The sequence below is a fragment of the Nyctibius grandis genome, chromosome 4, assembly GCF_013368605.1.
Source record: "Nyctibius grandis isolate bNycGra1 chromosome 4, bNycGra1.pri, whole genome shotgun sequence".
Classification (NCBI taxonomy): domain Eukaryota; kingdom Metazoa; phylum Chordata; class Aves; order Nyctibiiformes; family Nyctibiidae; genus Nyctibius; species Nyctibius grandis.
This window is the reverse complement of record NC_090661.1, coordinates 36,601,052-36,620,887: the sequence shown is the minus strand read 5'-3', so window position 1 is coordinate 36,620,887 and position 19,836 is coordinate 36,601,052. Positions and strand designations below refer to the sequence as shown.

General features: G+C 34.5%; 1 protein-coding gene across 2 annotated transcripts in view; it reads left to right on the top strand.

The window, feature by feature from the left end:
* Positions 1-19,836, top strand: part of RYR3 (ryanodine receptor 3) — a 255,747-nt gene that overhangs the window by 101,459 nt on the left and 134,452 nt on the right. For both annotated transcript variants that reach the window (XM_068397601.1, XM_068397600.1), the window contains exons 17-28: positions 1,415-1,548; positions 2,187-2,428; positions 6,227-6,419; positions 10,361-10,577; positions 10,788-10,892; positions 12,407-12,510; positions 12,962-13,045; positions 14,799-14,958; positions 15,384-15,531; positions 16,462-16,667; positions 17,378-17,552; positions 19,194-19,402. In XM_068397601.1, the coding sequence (XP_068253702.1) occupies positions 1,415-1,548; positions 2,187-2,428; positions 6,227-6,419; positions 10,361-10,577; positions 10,788-10,892; positions 12,407-12,510; positions 12,962-13,045; positions 14,799-14,958; positions 15,384-15,531; positions 16,462-16,667; positions 17,378-17,552; positions 19,194-19,402 (1,977 nt within the window). The remainder of the gene's footprint in view (positions 1-1,414; positions 1,549-2,186; positions 2,429-6,226; positions 6,420-10,360; positions 10,578-10,787; positions 10,893-12,406; positions 12,511-12,961; positions 13,046-14,798; positions 14,959-15,383; positions 15,532-16,461; positions 16,668-17,377; positions 17,553-19,193; positions 19,403-19,836) is intronic.

Below are 19,836 nucleotides of genomic sequence, written 5' to 3'. Positions count from 1 at the left end.
AGTAATGGATTTGTGCATTTCCTTTTGTAATGTCTTTGACTAAACATCAGTAAGTAATGAAATAATGTGAAGTAATGAATTTATTTGTTACCCCAAAAACAGGGGTTCTTGTTCTCCTGCTAGATTAGAAATTCTGTTGTGATTTAGGAAATAAGAAACAGTAATACTATTAACCAAAATTGTCTTGGACATTGTTGATTTGAAGGATTTTTTAAATAGAGAGCCTTGTGTGAGAAATATGGTCAGCGAGTGCATAGAGATTATTTAAACATTTTATATGTAAATCCTGAGTTACTAATAATCCTAAATGTTATTAAGATACTTTACAGATGAATAATGGTCAGAGTTTCTGTGGTTAAGTTACTACCTCTATCCTGCTAGAGGTTTCTGCCCAATAACAAAGATGATAGAAGGGAAAATGCATGGGCTGGTACGTAGCAAAGTTGACAATATATTAGCTTAAACTACTGTTGAGGGTGGTTTTGTGCTAATCCACTGGGCAGAGGACAGGAGTGGCTAAAATAAATGTTCTGTTCTGCTGCTCCTTGTGTTGTACAACAGTTTCCAGAATGGTAATCAACAGTGTGAGGATGGTTCTTTGTCTTGACAATGGTCTGTAAGAGTTTAGACCATTTGGGCTTATTGCTCAATGATTCCTTGTCAGAGCTCAAATGCATCTTTAAGTTTCTCTGTCTTTTGCAAAAGTGTGCAGCTTTGTCCCTCAGCATTAAACAACACTATGTCACTGTGTTCTCTCTTCCAAAACCTTTTGCTCCAGTAATATGTGGGAGAATTATGTCAATCTCTTTCACTTTTCAGATTGTGACGAAAAAAGAGAAAGCTGAAATTTTAGAATAAGATCTTTCTGAAACTCTGTTTTGCTTTGTAGTGAGTTCTTTTAAATTATTTTAATTTTAAAAAAATGGATTACTTCTCATATTGAAAACATGCTTTCAGAACAGATTCATAAGCAGTCTGGGAATTGCAGCTGAGAATTGTCCACTAATTTTGCTCAGAAACTGCAGTAAATTTCCCAAAGACTTTCATTTTACATTTCAAATTTTTAATGAAATGTAATTTAAAAAATTTTAAAGAGCTGACATACAGCTGTTGTAGCTTTTGCTTTTTTCTAATCAAAATGAGAATAAGGAATCTCAAAGGATGTTTTTTTGAGGCATTTTGCAAATCCTGTGTTCTGAATTTGTGTTCCATGAATGTTTGATATCCTCTATCAGTAGTACAGACTGCACTCAGTCCATATATGTGAAAAGTATTTAGAAAACAATAACAATAACGTGTATTATATTCCTTCCTTTAGGTTTATTCTGAATGTTAATTAAGCTAACAACTGAATAATATTATGTGTGGCTGCCTTTACCCAACTTTCTTCTGGTTTTTTTGGTGTTTTTTTAAGGTTCTCGATGTGCTTTGCTCTCTCTGTGTCTGTAATGGAATCGCAGTTCGTGCCAATCAAAATTTGATCAGTGACAATCTGCTGCCTAGAAGAGACTTACTGTTGCAAACACGTTTGATTAATGATGTGACAAGGTATGGTGACATGTTTTATTGTTGTATTAGAAAAAATGGAACTTACACCTCTTCAATAATTAATTGAAGAAAATACTGTAACTTAGAGATGTTCCACAGCTTTCAATATTGAGATACAGACTTTAGGAAGTGTATATGTATTAACTTCTGAAAAAGCCATTTTTACTAACAATACAGCAATTGTAATGGAAACTGTGCTCAAATAGAAATTGCTAATTAGTAGTAAGATCTGTTCTGAAATGGAAAGAAAAAAGCTGCTTGTTTCTCATTCAAAACAGAGCATGGCTTTACCTAAAAATTATTTTGGAGTATGTAAACATACTGTGAAGTACTTGTGTGTTTTAAGAGGGATTTGATTTCCTGACAACCTCACTCCTGTTTTTTTGATTTTAGGAAATGATCTTGTTATTCCTCTTTTGACTATAAGTTTTTCAAAGCATGAAACCTATACCTTAGAAGATAATTCTACAGCAGCTTTGTAATGTCATAAAATGAGTCACTATTTTAAATATTATAAGCAAAATGTGAACATCTACATTCTTATCATATTTGCAAAGTGAATTTGGCTATTTTACAGCAATGTAATTCATATGTCGCATTTCGTGTTTACACTAACTGGCTTACATTTTCTTTCTTAGCATAAGGCCAAACGTATTTTTGGGTGTTGCTGAGGGCTCTGCACAATACAAGAAGTGGTACTTTGAGTTAATAATTGATCAGGTTGATCCATTCTTGACGGCAGAACCCACCCATTTACGAGTTGGATGGGCTTCTACTTCAGGTTATGCCCCCTATCCTGGAGGTGGAGAAGGATGGGGAGGCAATGGTGTTGGTGATGACCTGTACTCTTATGGTTTTGATGGCCTTCATCTGTGGTCTGGTAAGTACTTTGTTCACTTTCACTTATTCTTACATTTAGGAGTTACCTACCTTTACTTCAGTACCTGCTTGTATATAGCATGCTGTTTTATAGTGAGCTACATTCAGAACTCCAGGATACCATGAAGATACTAAGAATTTCAGATCAGACTTCTTATCTGAGGTTTTAGTCAACATTGAATTATACCAATTAGGCTTTTTAGCAGATAGCTTCTATTTTCATGATTTTAATCAAAAAATGGCATTTTCCAGATCTAGAAAAATACTGACTTAAGTCTACCTGTTCAAAATCATGGATGTATTGATCTCAGATAAATTCATTGTATATGGATGTAAGTTTGCATTATTCTTTCACTTTGTATCTACAGTTGTAGTAAAATGACTTTATTATCCTCACACCTATTGATAGATTTAATAAATTGAATTTAAATTTTGATAAATAGTTTCATAAAAGATAATTTTGGCAATTAGAAATAAGCATTGCTACACTATTACCAACTTTGGTTGTTTTTAGAACATAAGTTTCTGTGGTGTAATATTAAACTGAAAGCCTGTAGTTGCTATGCTGTTTGAAAAAAATATTTTTCTTATTATCTAAAACAGGCTTGGTAGAGTAAAATAGAATTTTTCTAGGAATGGTTCTTGTTGTGTGTAGTAATCTAGGAGACTCTCAATTAGTACTGCAGTGAGGTGATTGCACTTGCAGTTTATAAAGAAGGAAGTTAATGGATGGCAGCAAATGCCTATTTTGTGGTCACTTAAGGATCAGTGATGGTAAACTTGTGGTCATCTTAACATTCTTTTTTCAAGCAAATTGAAGATGTTAGTGGGTTAAGTTAACAAAAAAGTGGAAGTCACTGCCCATGCAGTTGGATAGATTTGAGTAAGAGTTCTAGCAGAGTAAAAGGAGTTTACTGGAGGGCTCATCTGAAGTGTTGCAGTTCAAATAATTGTTGTAATAATGAGTGTATTCTAAAGAATAACCACTGAGGAAAAAGGAGAAAACAGAAGAATCTGATTAGGATGCTTTGGAGAGGGATTAGTGAGAGCCCTCTGGGGTGCATAGTTAGCTGGAAAGCAACTTTGGAGCTATGAACAAGGCTGCTGTTTTTCTGTGTGGTTATCCCTCCCCCAATACTATATCCAGAGAAAGGGAACTATAATATACTTTATGTGAACAGACAGGTTTGTCACAGCAGAATATCTTTTGACCGTGTCAGTGTATGTTCCTATAGAAACAACTAGGAAAGTGCTATTGGCTAATTGTAAGAATCAAATGGCAACACAGGAAATGCTGATGGTTGGTTTTGTTTTCTTAAAGTTCCTAAATACTCTCTAAATAAGGAGCATTTCGGAGAAGAAATAATGCATAAGGCTATAAAATAAGAAAATATTTAGGTAATAAGTTGTATACCCTTTACATCATCTGCTATCTTTGTAAAATCATTCTTAACCAAACTATCAGTAAGTAGTGAAAGGAGAAAGAAAAGCAGTAGGAAGCAAAACAGTTGCTAAAATTTCTGGAAGGTTTTACATATGTATTCTACTTACATAAATATTTAAAACAGAGCTCTGGCAATTAGGTTTTGTACCTAAAATGTATAACAATCAATCTTAATTGGTAAAGGTCTTTCGTTCATATAGAAGATTTTGTTAAGAATGTAGATGAAACTGGAAGATCACTTTTATTAACATTGTATTAATAAGTTTTAAAGTTGTATTTTCTCTGGCTTATACCTTTGTTAATCATATCTTGTTTGAGAGCAAATTTTATTGGCTGCATCTCTGCCTCAATTGAGTTGAAAATTGAGTTCATTTTCCAGAATGAGATGTGGACATTTTTTTCCAAATGTTCTGGCCACATTTTCTCTGAAATGTTCAAATGTTGAGCTGGGAGCGTAACATTTTGTTGTAAAGGACATTTTGTAACAATTTGCTGCAGCAGGAATTTAGCTATGTCTCCTGTAAATATCTTTCTAAATTTGTTCAAAAGACTTCGAAAAAACTTCAGTATCAGCACACTCTATTGATCTGCCTTAATTTAATGGTTTTATTTCTCAAGTGTGTAGCCATCCATGAGCATTCAGAAGTTTGGGGAGAAAAAATAGACATTATTTCAGTCCTTGTATGTACAGTCTTTAATTATGAAGTAGCATGTTATTTTTCCTTCCAGATCTCTCTTGCATACAGTAAATGATGATTATCTTTTGGCTTGTTCAGTTTGTGGCTTGTGTTTTATTTTCTGTACATTATTCAAGGCAAGTAGGCAAAATCATTAATTTCCCTATATTTCTTAGTGCCTTGAAATGCCATATATAGCTAAGTACTCTTTTGTTACTGCTCAGAAAAGAATAGTGTGGGGCTATGCAATTAAAAGGTGTATTGTAAATACAGTCTACATAAATATGCTGAATTTGATTTTACGGCCTTAATTCTAACATATCCTAATTTGGCTGTGTTGGACTTCTCAATTATATTAGTATTGTTCTAGCATAGGATTTTGTATATAAAATATCTGTGTGTGTGTGCACACAGAGTTCAATATTATTTTTTTCAGCACTATTGAACAATTCTCAAATGACAGAAATAATGATTTTTGGGAGTAGGCTGACAGATACCTGTAACATACTTCATTAGAAATGGCTGAATAAATCACTAATACAAAATCAAACACTAATTGAACCTCAGAAATACAGCGCTGGAAAGCGTCTTAAATCTCGTCTCCTGCAATAAGGGAAAATTCAGGGTACTTAAACTGTCCTGAACAGTTGACTTGGTCTTAAGAGGTTCCAAACACAATAATTTGGAATACTGCTTAACTGCTTAATTAGACTTGCTTTACAGTTAAAGTACGAAGTTTTCAAGGGAATTCTGAAGAGTTATTCCTTGGCTAAAAATATACTCAGATACTCAAGTGAGATTGAAAAACTGTGGTTATCTGTAAATGTGTGTAGTTAGATTACTTCAGATATATTATCTCTGGTTAATTGTTATTAAAATTGCTGAGTACTGTGCATGGCTGTAAGGTTCCACCTTCCCAGGTAGGGAACATGAAGCTCCCTCTGTTTATTGGATGGCTGTAGCTGATAAAGAAAACCTGGTCCATTAGATTCTTGATACAGTTTTTGATAACTGAATATACCATTCTGCCTCTTAATACTGTAAACCTGGATATTGTTCATAATCACAGCTCCAGTAGAATTACAGAATGGCTTGGGTTGGAAGGGACCTCTAAAAACCATCTAGTCCAACCTCCCTGCCGTGGGCAGGGACGTCTTTCACTAGACCAGGTTGCTCAAAGCCCCATCCAACTGGACCTTGGACACTTCCAATGACGGGGCATCCACAGCTTCTCTGGGCAACCTGTTCCAGTGTCTCACCACTGAATATTCAGACATATGTGAATCTGGTATTTCACAAATAACCAAAGAAAAAAAAATTGGATATATCAATGTTAGCTTTATAAAGAGGGCATCATTTACTGTGCCTCAGTACTCTTGGTTCAGGCTACAGTGTGAACTTGGATGATTTCAGCTGGGCATGTTCTGTCTTGCAAACTGTGTCAAAGGTCTCAAGTGACTTGCTCAGTTAATGCACTTTCCTGCCACGTATCAGTTTGAAAAATGTTGACTCACTGTCTGTCTCTAAAAGCAGAACCATTCGTAAAACAGATGAAGGCAAGGTCATGTCTTCATGACTACGAACAAAACACTTGATAGTTTTTTTGAGGAAATAATTTCGTTGTTAAACCTTTGAGAGTCTGCTTAAAGCTTCTGATCGCTGAATGCTTTTGTCCTAGGACGAGTACCCAGAGCTGTAGCATCTGTCAATCAGCATTTATTAGCATCTGATGATGTGGTTAGCTGCTGCTTGGATTTAGGTGTACCCAGCATTTCATTCCGCATTAATGGACAGCCTGTACAAGGAATGTTTGAGAACTTCAGTACAGAAGGGTTTTTCTTCCCTGTTGTAAGCTTATCAGCAGGTGTAAAGTAAGTGCAACTTAATTTTAATTGTTGTTTTCTTTGCTGTCTTGTCACACAGAACATTGTCCAAATTCGTGTATGATTTGTTCTGTTTTGTTGTTTTGGTTCTACCCAGCCAGCAGCTGGGAGGAAGGGAGGCAGGAAAGTACTGATTTGCTTAGTGATGATTTCGTTAAGGGTGAAATGTGAGCCTGTTAGCAATTTGACCAAGTCACAGTGTCTGTAAATTATTATTTTATGGGTAGTTGGTGACCTAGGGGAAATTAATTTTGTCTCATTCCAATGCTCAGTGAAAAAAAAGCACATTAGAAACACAGCACCACATTTGGCACTAATTAAAATTCTCACTGGCTTTCTCAGCAGGAAGTAAAAAAAACTAAATCATCATGAAAACTGTTACTATATCCATAGTAGGAAAAACGAACCTATGAGAAGCAGTTTTGGAATCCTGTTACTAATATTGCCCATTTCTACCTGTTTTGTAGCTAAAATACTGAGATTCGAACTTGCCATTTTCAGGCTTCTATTGTTATCTTACCTTTAATTCATTCAGAAAATCTTCTGCAAAAGTCAGTCTACTTAAGTGGCCAAAATACTGTGTTAACATTACAAAGCCGACGCAACAACAAAAGACTAGGTCTTGCACCGTTGTTATAACATGACCAATTTCTATTCAGTTGATCTTAGAGCATCTTTATTGCTGGTATTGACAGGCAACAATTCTAGGAAGGAAAGACATAAAAACAATTAAGGTGAGTTCTTCAGTAAGAAAAGTTGGGATTTTTCTGTCTTTTGTAGGCTGAGCATGATTTCTGCATCAAATATGGATGTTATGAAGTTTTTTCACAATTAAAAAATGCTAACAGTCTAGATGTCAATAACTGCCAGAAACTTCCAAAGTTAGAAGAAATAATCAGGAGCAGAGTAAGAGGTTGTGGTGAAGGAGTGAAAAGATGCAAAGGGCTGGCTTTTATTTAAAGGAGGATTTCTGTTATACGTGGTAATTTTTGAGAAATTAAGGTTCGGTATGGCCAGAATAGGCAGTATATAGCTTTCATAAGTGAAAGAAAGCTCCAGTTATAAATGGTTCATACATTTAGCAATTAAGAAAAAAGAAATCTTTGTTTCTCTGAGGTGAAGTAAATCAGATAACTAGTTCTCTGTACGCTTTTCCTTCTGTGACCAATACATGAATACTTTGAACATCTCATGCTTAAGAGAACCTCCCAGGTGAGAATACTAACAGAGACCAAAAAGAATAAAGGAGGCCTGGCAAGGGCTTATTACATCAGTTTTCATTTGTTCTCTGGGAGTGACCCTACTATGTAGCTGCATTAGTACAAGAGCTTTTGAAAATGTTCGTTACTTTTTTCTGTAAGAAATCTGACTAAACTGGTGTAATTATTGTCTTCATTCTTATTTGATGCCGTCTGTGTATTTTGTGAGAGCATTTTCCCTTGTAGTTAGTAGTAGCTGATAGCAGTAGCAGGTTATATGTCATCTTCTGTGTCTGTTAATATCAAAGAAATGTTATTACAGGGGAATCCTGAGTTCATGAGTGGAGGAGAGTGTTCTGCACTGGGCACAAAGTCTTATGTTTCTACTTCTGTTGTGGCTTATCTACTTTTCCTCTGCTTTCTGTGACTTTCTCAGTCTCTGATTCTGGGACTGCTTCATTATTCCACTATCAGTTTTTCCTCTCTAAAATCTTGTAAGCACCTGCTTACCCACACTGTCCCTTATTCTGTTTTTTACTGTAGGCATTTTCTCGCTATCTATCCATTTTTCCCTCCTTTTACCAATGGTGCTATGAGCTCTGCTTGTAGTGCTACAATATGGCCATTCAAATACCGAAGGAATTTAAACAGCAACTCTGTATTGAGAATTCATTTTATTTTCTTCTTTCTTTTCTTCTAGTCAGATTTATTTAACCTCTTCTTAAAATGTGTGTAAACACAGAGATGAAGAAATGAAATATGAGATTAACTTTAAATGAGCCATCCAACATGATTTTAGGGAAGTTAGGGGTCTGGATGTGTTGACATGAAAAGTCAACTTCTTAAAAGTAAATGCCTGGTGCTTTTAGTAATTAAACACGAGGTACATTCAATGCTGTTATCATGGGGGTCTTGTCTTTCACAGACAGCCTTTGCAGTAAGCAAGACTGTTTGGCATAGTCTTGTCGTTCCGGCTATGAAAACTAAGTATATCTGCTAGCAAATTGCAAGAATGGTAGGCGCAGTTGCCTATGTACCAACCAACTCCAGAATGAAGCAAAAGGAGTAGTAATAAACCTAAATCAATCTTTTTTAACTATTTCTAGCTGTCTTTTAGGAGTTATATTGCTTTATATTTCATTTTCAAGAGGGTTATTTTTAAGGTTAAGGTCAGACAAATTAAAACAAGTTTTTCAAATCAAAAGATCTGAACATTTCTTTTAAAACGAGACAAAAAGCCACAGCTTCTTGGAGTGTTCAGGTTTTTAAAAGAGAGTGTGCAGCATTAGGAGGATACAGCCTGTGTGAAGGATTAGATACTGCAGTGAAGAGCAGGGAGAAAACAGGCCTCGTAAGGAATGAAAACATCATAAAAATCAGGTGAGATTGAATGGTTTACAACCACTCAGAAAAATTTACCAAGTTGGTAGGAAGCAAGGAGCTATTTACGGGGGTGTGGTCAGCAAGGGAAGAATTGCATGAGAGTTTTCTCATTTTAGTCCTTTCTTAGACTTTTGTCTATTTAAGAAGTTACACTTGTAGATCTTAAAAAAAAATTGACCTCCTTTTCATTTTTAAAGTATTTTGATCTGTGTGGGGGCTTGCCATAAAGAGAGGTCTAAGCTCAAATTTGTCATCTCAAATATTTAGCTGCCTTGTGATCATTGAAATATTTTAAACAATATATTTTAAAAATTAAATTAGAAAGTTCAAACTTAATAGAAGTAATCAATAATAATATATTTCCTGTGGGCATTGAACCATTTCACGTATTTGTGACTTGTGCTTATGTACACCCTGTTTGAGAAAACTTGTGTGTCTTAATTTTTCTCTTCTTTTTATATTATTAATGTCTCTTAATGTCAATGAAATATGTTGATCTGATTTCTAGATCTAGCATTTCTAGAGTGTAAGTAAAAAGTGGTATAGGCTTCTTCTGGTCACACCATCACAACAAATGTATGGGCTATTTCCTAGAGATAACAATTGTTTTTAATTTTCTGTGGTTGTTTATCTCTAGAGTTTGCCTACATGAGGACCACAGTATGAAGTTGGATAGTTTTTGTCTTTGTTGTTTTTCCTGGTATACTTTTACATTTATATGAAAAATATATATCTGAGGAGAAACAGAAAACTTTATGGATTTAATAGGAATCTGAGTTACACTTCTGAAACTCATTCCCAGTTGTAGTATTTCGTATAATTTTGTTTGCTTGATTTATGTGTTATGATTATAGTGGGGTTTTTTCCACCATAACCTCAGGTTTTTTTCTCATGTACCAACTGCCTGCATGACTGCACTGAGAAGTTACTTTAAAACTTTTAAGTGCTATATAAATAGTCCCTATGGGATGTTTTCTGGAGTAACAGTCCAATTTAAATTAGATTTGTGTTTCCAAATAATTTAAATACATTAAAAATTTCACCATTTACAACATTTGATTTTAAGTTAGAAACATTTTTTTTTTAAAAAAAAATACGCTACTACGTTGAATAATTAGTTTTGCTTTGGCCAATATTTTCAAAAATATAGAGGGTGGGTAATGTTGTTACTGATAGTATCTGCTAGTGTTAATGCTTGGTAAATCTTTGGTGTTTATCAAAGCATGAAATACACCTGCATTTTTGTAAATGCTATTCAAATAAATGTTTAATTTTCTAAATGATTTATTTGTAATGTTAGTATATGCTGACTATTTAAGAGTATAATTTCTCCACTGAAAATTGCAGAGTTCGTTTCTTATTGGGTGGACGTCATGGAGAGTTTAAATTTCTGCCTCCTGCTGGCTATGCTCCCTGTTATGAAGCATTGCTTCCAAAAGAGAAGATGAAACTGGAACCAGTGAAAGAATATAAGAGAGATTCTGAAGGAGTGAGGGATTTGCTGGGTACAACACAATTCCTCTCCCAAGCTTCCTTTATCCCTTGTCCAATAGACACCAGTCAGGTATGTTAAGTATGCAATAATGGGATTGTAAAATATGTCTTTAAAAAATTTAAATTCACAATATAAAAACTAAGCTAGCTTGCCCCCTTTCTTAGCAATTCATCATTTGTGTATTGTGGTGTATTTAACTGGACTAGATGATCTTGGATCTACAAAGTGTGGTAACTGGAACCTTATCTTATTTGTGGAATTGCTATGCTCTTTTCTTAGATTGCCCTTCCTTTTCATCTTGAAAAGATCAGGGACAAACTAGCTGAAAATATCCATGAACTGTGGGGAATGAACAAAATAGAACTGGGCTGGACATATGGCAAGGTATGTTTTGAATGACCTGTCTGGGTACAGTCACCTATATTAAGTTGTCTTCTACCAGAAAACCTGGACTTGGAAGCTGAACAGGGTATTTAATGGTAGTCTATACATTACTAACAATAGATGAAGATGTAAACTGGCAGGAGACAGTGATATTAACTAGAGATTAGAAGGCAAATTTGGAATATAAACAAGGTACATATTTTAGCACTATGGGTAATTAACCCTTTGAAAAAATATCTTAATCAAGAGGCATACCAGCTATACCAAGATGGAATTCTACTGAAAAACATACCAGTAGTGAGTAACCCCTCAACTAACTCATTGGTTACTTTAGTGTTGGGGATCACAGAGATAATAAACAAAAAGTCCATTGTGGAAATTTGCTTCTGTTGATAATGGAGACAGGGTTTTGGTGACTTTTATAAATATTCAGATTCCTCAAAGCTCAGGTATTTTATTTAATTAGTTACAGTTAAAACCTATCATTATAATGATTCCTTATAATGTGGTATAACATAACAGCTTGAAGAGAGTAAGGCCATCTGGTCAACATTATTTAAATGCATATGAGAAGGCATTCTCTGCCCAATGGAGGTCACCAAATGAAAAACAGTTAAAAGACTATTATATTCAGAATATTATATTAAATTCAACAATTATATTAAAATTGGTACCTTCTTCTAGTAATATAAAATTCTAAAGGCTGTATTCTGCCTTGAATTTAGATTATTTCATCTTGCTTCTTTTCAGATTCAGATTTACTGGGGTAGTTCTCCATCTATCCTACAACTGTCTCCTACCTCTGAACAATCTTTCTCCTTCCCTTCTACTGTTTTTATTTATGGACTTGATTTACCTTTTTGTTCAGTAACTCTATCATACTGTCAGCTAACATGTCATTGCTATTGAAATTCTGAGCTTTACTAACCTTTTTAATGTTTCTGAACTTTGGCAATTGAAAAATGTTTTTGTATGTGAAATGTCATGACTTGGTTGCCATCAGGATAGAAACACTTGGCGTTAAGTGAGAGTTTGTTTAACTAAGAGTCTGATATGTATTCAAAGACTTGTGTCGATATCAGAAAAAGAATGCTCTGCTTTATTACTCCAGTAGAATTTGGAAAACATTACCAAATGATTCTTTAAGGTTTTGAATCCGAATGTGTAGAATAGAACAGATTGTGCTCTATTGAGCATATATTGCTCAGGCATTCAGCAGAAGCGTTTGTTGAGTTTACAGGCTTGCTTTCTTGTGTTTCGTGTATTTATGCAGAACACATGAAATAGGCATATTTTTTCTGATTTTGTTGGTTGGGGAGGAGTACTTATAGTGTGCATTATAAATGAATAATGGGAAAGTTCATTTATATAATGATGAGTAACTGTCATTGAGCAAAGATAAATGGTATTGTTTACGATGTCTTCGTTATTGCAACGAAATAACTGATTTTTTACTCTGATTCTGGCTTGAATCTATTATCAGGAAAGTACTCTTTTCTGTTGCTTTGTTACAGATACGGGATGATAATAAAAGGCATCATCCTTGTCTTGTGGAATTCTCAAAATTACCTGAGACAGAGAAGAATTACAATCTACAAATGTCCACTGAAACACTCAAGTGAGCTTTAAATTTAAAAGAAAATAAAGTTGGGGTTTTTTTTATTCAAGCACTTCATACTGTTGTAAGATATAAAAACATTAGAATATTTAATTCAAAGTGTGTTCTGCTAACTTTACTAGAAGTTACAGGAACACACTCAGAGCAATTTAGAGAAATCTTGTCTCTTGTAGAGACACAAAGAAAAAAACAACACCAAATCCTGTTGGTTTTAATAAAGTGGCATAACTTTCAAGCCACAGACTTGTACCTTTTTAGACTTTGAAGGTCTTATTTATGATTTTCGATACGTTAAAATATTTGGGTTTTAAAATTCCATTATTTTGAATGACTTCCCTGATTTTTAAATATCATTAGTTCTGCGTATTTATACTAAAACCAAAAGAAATTTATAAAGTAGGTGAGCACTATAATGTTGTGTTTCACTACTGCCATTTTTTTATGTTGGCAGAACCCTTTTGGCCCTTGGATGTCACATTGTTCATGCTCATCCAGCAGCTGAGGAAGATCTTAAAAAAGTCAAACTTCCTAAAAAGTATGTACCTTATGATAACTATTATATATTATTTGTAACTACAGGGTATTAATTGAACAAAAATATTGTAAGGTCATTTTAAAAATACTTGATATGAACCTCATACCTGGTACGGACTTATAGAGCACATGGTTGGTCCGTTACCTTGCCTGTGATGATGGTTGACTGTGAATACTGCTGCATTACATCACCTTGTGGAGTGATTCACAGAGATACAAAGAGTCACATGCTTAAACCACGTGCAACTATATCTTTTGCATGATCTCAGAATAGATCCTCCAAAGTTAAAAGCAACATTTCAGTGCTTTTCTATCACATAGAGAAGAACAATATATGTATATAATGGTAAAAGGATCTATTTGAAAGAGGGTATACCATTTTGCCATAACTCCTGTTTCGATTTGCACCTCTGCTTCCCTCCCCTACCAGAAAAGGTTTATTCAACATACACACATTTCCAGAGACATTATTAATGCATTTCTTCAAAGAAGAGAAAAAAATAGAAAATTACTGTTCTTATAATGTTGCACATTTCTAGGAAATGCACATATGTAGATTATTGCATAAAATACAATTGGGTTTTTGCTTTAGTTTTTATTTGGTAGCTAAACTATGGCAGTTGGAGCTAAAATAGTTGAACAATCTTTTTTATTTAGACATCTTTGAATCATCAGTAGTAATCACTCAAAAAGTGGCGAAGATTAGTCAAGGATTACATCTGTATTTTAGCCCTGTCTGTGGGGATTCTGTACTCCTCCTGGGACAGATTAAAGCCCTATGCTGCAAAAAAAATTGGAGACAGAAACAGTGATGTGGATACTTGCCATTTTACATCAGTTTGTCAACCCACAAGATGTCTTTTTTCCTGAAACGGCTTTATCCATGAGAAACAAAGTTAGGTTTTTAAAGAGAGCAATAAAATAAATAGTTTTATTATATGGGAGATGGTAATCTTGATCCAGTTGATGACATTCATTAAAAAAAAGGAAAAAAAGAACCTTTCCTAAGGTTCATACTGCAGGCAGTGTATCATAATACTGTTTTGATACTATTGTCTTCAATAACAGAACAAATAAATCTTAGTTTCTTGCTCTTGTTAAAATATCTGCTGCCTATGTGAATCATCCTAACAAATGGAAATTATCTGATTTGAGCAATACAGAGTCTGCATATGTCTAAAACATCAGAGAAATCTTTATACTATGTGGAAAGGGTTGGAGAGGGTAATACCTACTACTGAAAAGCTACTAAACTTATTATTCAATGAAAAAGTGGGACGAACAGTAGTTAAAATGTGTTTTTTTCTGTTGGAAAAATGGTAATGCAGTCTTTACAGACTAGTATATAAAAAATACCATACTTAATAATGCATTAAAAAAAGTTCATAAGAAGTCATCATGCAGATCTTTAAAATAGAAATTACTTGAAAGGTTTAAATGACAAGTATAAAAAAATATAAAGAGTACTCAATTAATACAATTTTGGGGTTTTGTAGCAACTATTTAGGCATGTGCATATGGATCTGGGTCACATTTAATTATATAGGGTGCAAGTTGGTGGAAAATGAGACTCTCTGCTAGAACGCAATTTATATCCTAGTCAATGACCAAATGCAATGAAGGATTTTTGCAAAGAAATGGAGACTGAAAAGTGGATAGAGAAAGTGAATGCCACCCTATGAATGCCACATAGAAAACTTTAAATACCATCAGTGGAGTATCTTGACTCTCTGTTTTCCTTTGCTGACTTACAGTTACATGATGTCAAATGGATATAAACCTGCCCCTCTTGATCTTTCTGAAGTGAAATTGCTCCCATCTCAAGAATGTCTAGTTGACAAACTAGCAGAAAATGCACATAATGTCTGGGCAAAAGACAGAATAAAGCAAGGATGGACCTATGGCATTCAGCAGGTAAGGACTTCTTTAGATGCATTTGGAGTAAATAAAGAAAAAGAACTTGAGATTTTATTTCCTAGAACATTAGTTGGGAGTGTTAAATAAGAGGATAAATACTGAATGTCGAGTAACGGCTGGAAACGTTAGAGGGGGTGGGGAGCAGGAAAAGAAGCCTTGCCCATGCAAGTCTGAGTAGATTGTCAGACGTGCATGGATGCAGCTGCAAGATGTATGAAAATATATTTCCATACTTCTCTTTCATTCTTGGTTTTTAATATTATTAACAAGTGGGCTTGCATTCATAGAACTGTTCTTCATCAATATTGTTTCTCTCCTATAATCTTAACGGTATTTCAGAATACACTTTTGTCTCATTGTATAAAATCTTTGTGATGTTTAAACATCGTTTTCTTCTTGTTCTTTTTTATAACCCCTTTTAGGACCTTAAGAACAAACGTAATCCTCGGCTAGTGCCATATGCATTATTAGATGAACGTACTAAAAAATCAAACAGAGATAGCCTCCGTGAAGCTGTTAGAACATTTGCAGGCTATGGTTATAGTATTGAACCACCTGACCAAGAGATAGGTATGTACTTACAACAGGAATCATGGCCTTTTTTTCCCTCAGTGCTGGGAAAAAAACCTAAAACACTGAAATAGATAGGGAAAACATAAGATTAATAGTAGTGTATTTTTGCAGTGGACTTTAATGAAAGGTGCAACTATACTTTGTAAATTACTTCTATATTACTTACATATATTTTTTAGAAAGATTGTTAATGGTATGTTATTTCTAATTTCCATGATTTTTAGATTGGAGAAAATCTGGAGTGTGAGTGAACATACTGGTTTTCATTTGGAAATAATGAAAGAAAGAAAATAATATGGGATTAATTTAAAATAGTTTCTTTACATGGTATGCAGATTAGGTTTGACTACTTCAAGTCAGACTCAGTTCTTAAGAATTAGTCAAAGTGCACCAAGTTCAATAATTTTTTTAAATTGAAATGAGGAGCAGAAATTTGTTTAGAAGTTTTTCTTCATATTTGCTATATCACTGTAATTTTTTGACAAAAACCCAAACCAAAACAAAACTTATTTGATAATTTTTTTAAAGTGTTCTAAATGTATTGACTTGTGTAGGAAAGCATTTTGTTGTATTGTAATACTGCATTATTGCATTGTATTGTATTGCATGTAGTAATCTTACATTTCTGAGGTTTCCTTTAGTCAGTTTTGTGTTTGGGGCTCTGCATCGAGTGATACTTTGAAATATTCTGATTCTAAATAGTGGATAATCACTCATTCTGTATAGAATTACAATGTGCTAGCCTCTCTATACTGATTACTGTTACTTCTTTTTTGACATTTACTATAAAGCTTCTTAAACATGCAACAGTAGATAACTGCTGTTTTCAGAGACAGGAAATACTGGGAACAGATGAAAAGCTAGAAGGGATTTATAATTTCATCTAAATATAAAAGGTGGGGTTTTTCTCTCTCTTTATTTTTACAGCTGACCAAACAGTGGAAAAAGTCAGCATTGACAAGATACGATTTTTCAGAGTAGAACAGTCTTATGCAGTGAAGTCTGGAAAGTGGTACTTTGAATTTGAAGCTGTGACAGGTGGAGATATGCGTGTTGGCTGGGCCAGGCCGGGCTGTCGACCTGACATAGAGTTGGGAGCTGATGACCAAGCATTTGTATTTGAAGGAAGCAAAGTCAGTACATCTTAATCTTTTTTGACCTATGAACAGGCTAGGCAGAGAACTACAGTATAGGTTTCCTCTGTGTACTCCAGATCAACTATTGGAATATTTTTGATTCGTATAAAGATATCTCTGAACTCTGTTTCATGCTGGATAGTATCTGCATTCTGGTTCTGGTCATTGAAATTATGCTAACAAAGGGGTGTTGATTTATATCTATCTTCCTAGGATGTACCCAACTGAGTAAATAAGTCTGTCATAAGCATAAACAAAGTACAGCATTCACTTCCTTTTTTTTCCTAAGTTGTGTTTTACAAGAATAAAACAAATTTTCTTCAATGACTGGAAGGGAGAACCACAGTTCTGTTTTCCCTTTTCTGTCTTTTCTGCTTTCTGCATGTTCTTTCTTTCCAAACTTGACTCCTAAAGGACAGGAAGGATGATAATGACACTACATGTGAGAACTGGAAGCCAGTGAACAGTGGTTGTCATCCAGGTTCTAAATTGCTGTTTGCGTATTACTTAAGTTAGGGTGTCTTAGTTTCTCTATGTGAAATAACTGAGACAATAATTAAATTAGTTACCTGAAAGCCATGATCAGTACTGTTTGCAAATTACTTTGAGATTCTGGAAGGAGAAATATTTATTTGTTTTAGTTTATTTATTTTGTGTTTTATTTTTTAGTTGTAGCACAGTGTTTATTTACTTTTTTGTTTGTTTAGGGCCAGCGTTGGCATCAAGGCAGTGGATTCTTTGGACGAAGCTGGCAACCAGGAGATGTGGTTGGTTGTATGATAAACTTGGATGACAAATCAATTATCTTTACTCTGAATGGAGAGTTGCTTATAACCAGTAAAGGTTCAGAACTTGCATTTGCTGACTTTGGAATAGAAAGTGGTAATTTTCTTCTTATAGTTACATGGTTATGAGAATGCAAATCAAAATTCAGAAAACCTAGTCTGTCATAATGGCTTAGTGAGCTGAGAAATCATATTTCACTGGTGTGAGCCTTCAAACTGTGCTACACACTAACTTCATAAAAATTTAAGAGCGCTTACATGGCATAAATTTTCTTTTTTTTCCTTTAACCACAAGTAGATATTATGGGATTTCAGCAACAAGAATGGGTACATTTTCTTTGAGCGTTGCTAGGCTTACTCACAGGACTGAACTTCAGCGTTAAGAAGAAGTGGTAACAATAAGCATCTTGAAAAATTCCCAGAAGCTGAAAATGTAGTCTCTGATTATCTCACTGGAGCATACACATATTCTTTTCTTGTCTTGAAGGACTAAATGAGTACTATGTGGTGAGAGGCTGCACCAAAAGAACAAATCTTTGCAACATAAATTGAGTCTGATTTGTAATTTTTTTTTTGCGCCCTTTTCTTAGCTTATCTGCATTTCTACTTTTCCTGGGCTATTTTTCCTCTTCTGTTTTTGGCCTTTGGTGTTTTTTTGAACAGTAGTGTCTACATGACTGTATTGAAGGAGACAGGGAATATTTTCAAACTGTTTTGTTTTATTTTTTAGTTGACATTTTCTTTGGAAGCATATCTCCTCCAACCAGTAGTAGCTTCATACCCATTAGGATTGCCAGAAGGCTTTGCAGTTGCTCACTGCCCCTCTTTGGTCTGACCATTGATACAGTTTTTCTAATGGTAGAGAATGAGGGACTGCCTTAAGAGAGCTTTTCTGAAGGCTTAAAGTTGAAGTGTAGGAGAGAAAATTTCTCCTTTAGAGGTTGAACTGCTGACTTTTCCCTGAAGTTGCTCCAAGTTCTGTTTCTTGAGAGATGGAGAAATAATTCAACAACCTTTCATCCCTGTCTATCAGCTGGTACAGGTATATGGAGACCAAAAAAGTTCAGTCATAAAAAAAGCCAGCATTAAAGAGGTGTATATTTGTCCATCATGAATGATGGAGGGATGAAGGCTGGCAACAAATTTATAGCTACTGACAACAAACTAAATTTTAAACAGATGTACTGAGATACCTAAACCTCATCTCAAATTCCTTTTGAAACTTCAGTGCCCTCAGAGAGCACAGTTAACATACGTTAATAACTTTGATCTAGCCAAGGTTCTTTTCCAGTGTCCAACAAACTGTATAAAGGCATGTTTATTAGTCTAAAAATGAAGAAGATAACTGATTCTTCTAATAAATGAATAACCAACTTGAGCAAATCTTGGTTTCTCAAATCTGATAGTCCACAAAACTACCTCTTGACTTGACGTTTTTTGTTTGTTTTTCACACAATAACAAATAACCATTGTTAAACTGATTTAATGTTTAAATAAATGGGATAGTGCGTGTAATGTCCATTCATTGGCTAAGTCCTCAGGGGTTTTGGTAGCAATTGTATTGAACTTAGACATTAGTATTTAAGGTGGCTTTAAATCCTTGCTACTGTCATAACTTCATGTGCATTAGTTGTAGGAGCTAAAGTGTAGTTCACATTAGATGGATCCAAATAGAATGCTTGTGTTCTCCAAATAAATTACTGGGGTTTTTTTTGTCTTTGTTGTATCATTTTCTTAGGTTTTGTTCCAATTTGTGCACTGGGTCTATCTCAGATCGGTCGTATGAACCTTGGAATGGATGCCAGTACATTCAAGTTTTACACAATGTGTGGCCTTCAAGAAGGTTTTGAACCTTTTGCTGTCAACATGAACCGAGATGTTGCTATGTGGTTTAGTAAACGCTTACCAACATTTGTCAATGTGCCAAAAAATCATCCTCACATTGAGGTAACATTACATGTTAGGGAGACACCTGTTTATCAACTGTGTTTAGCAAGCTGAGACATTAAACCCTTACTAATACTTACTGTCATCAGATAGTTTGTCATAATACAATCTATTAAGTCACTCTTAGATAATTCCAGATGATCTTGTCTATCTCCAGCTTCATTTATGGTAGTATTAACATTCATATGGATATACCAATCTGTTATATGTCTTACTAATTTATGTTGTAGTGGTTAGCTACGTGAAACATGTCAGTTGTGATTTATGAGAAACATTTTTTATATTCTATCTTACATTCGCTTTCATTTTTTTAAATCTTAAATATCTAAAAATTGTTCAGGTGAAATCAGCATCACTTAAGGTAATGGAAGTGTGAGCTAAACAGACTGATTTAATTCACTTCACTAATCTGAGGGACATTTAAGTGTATCTGT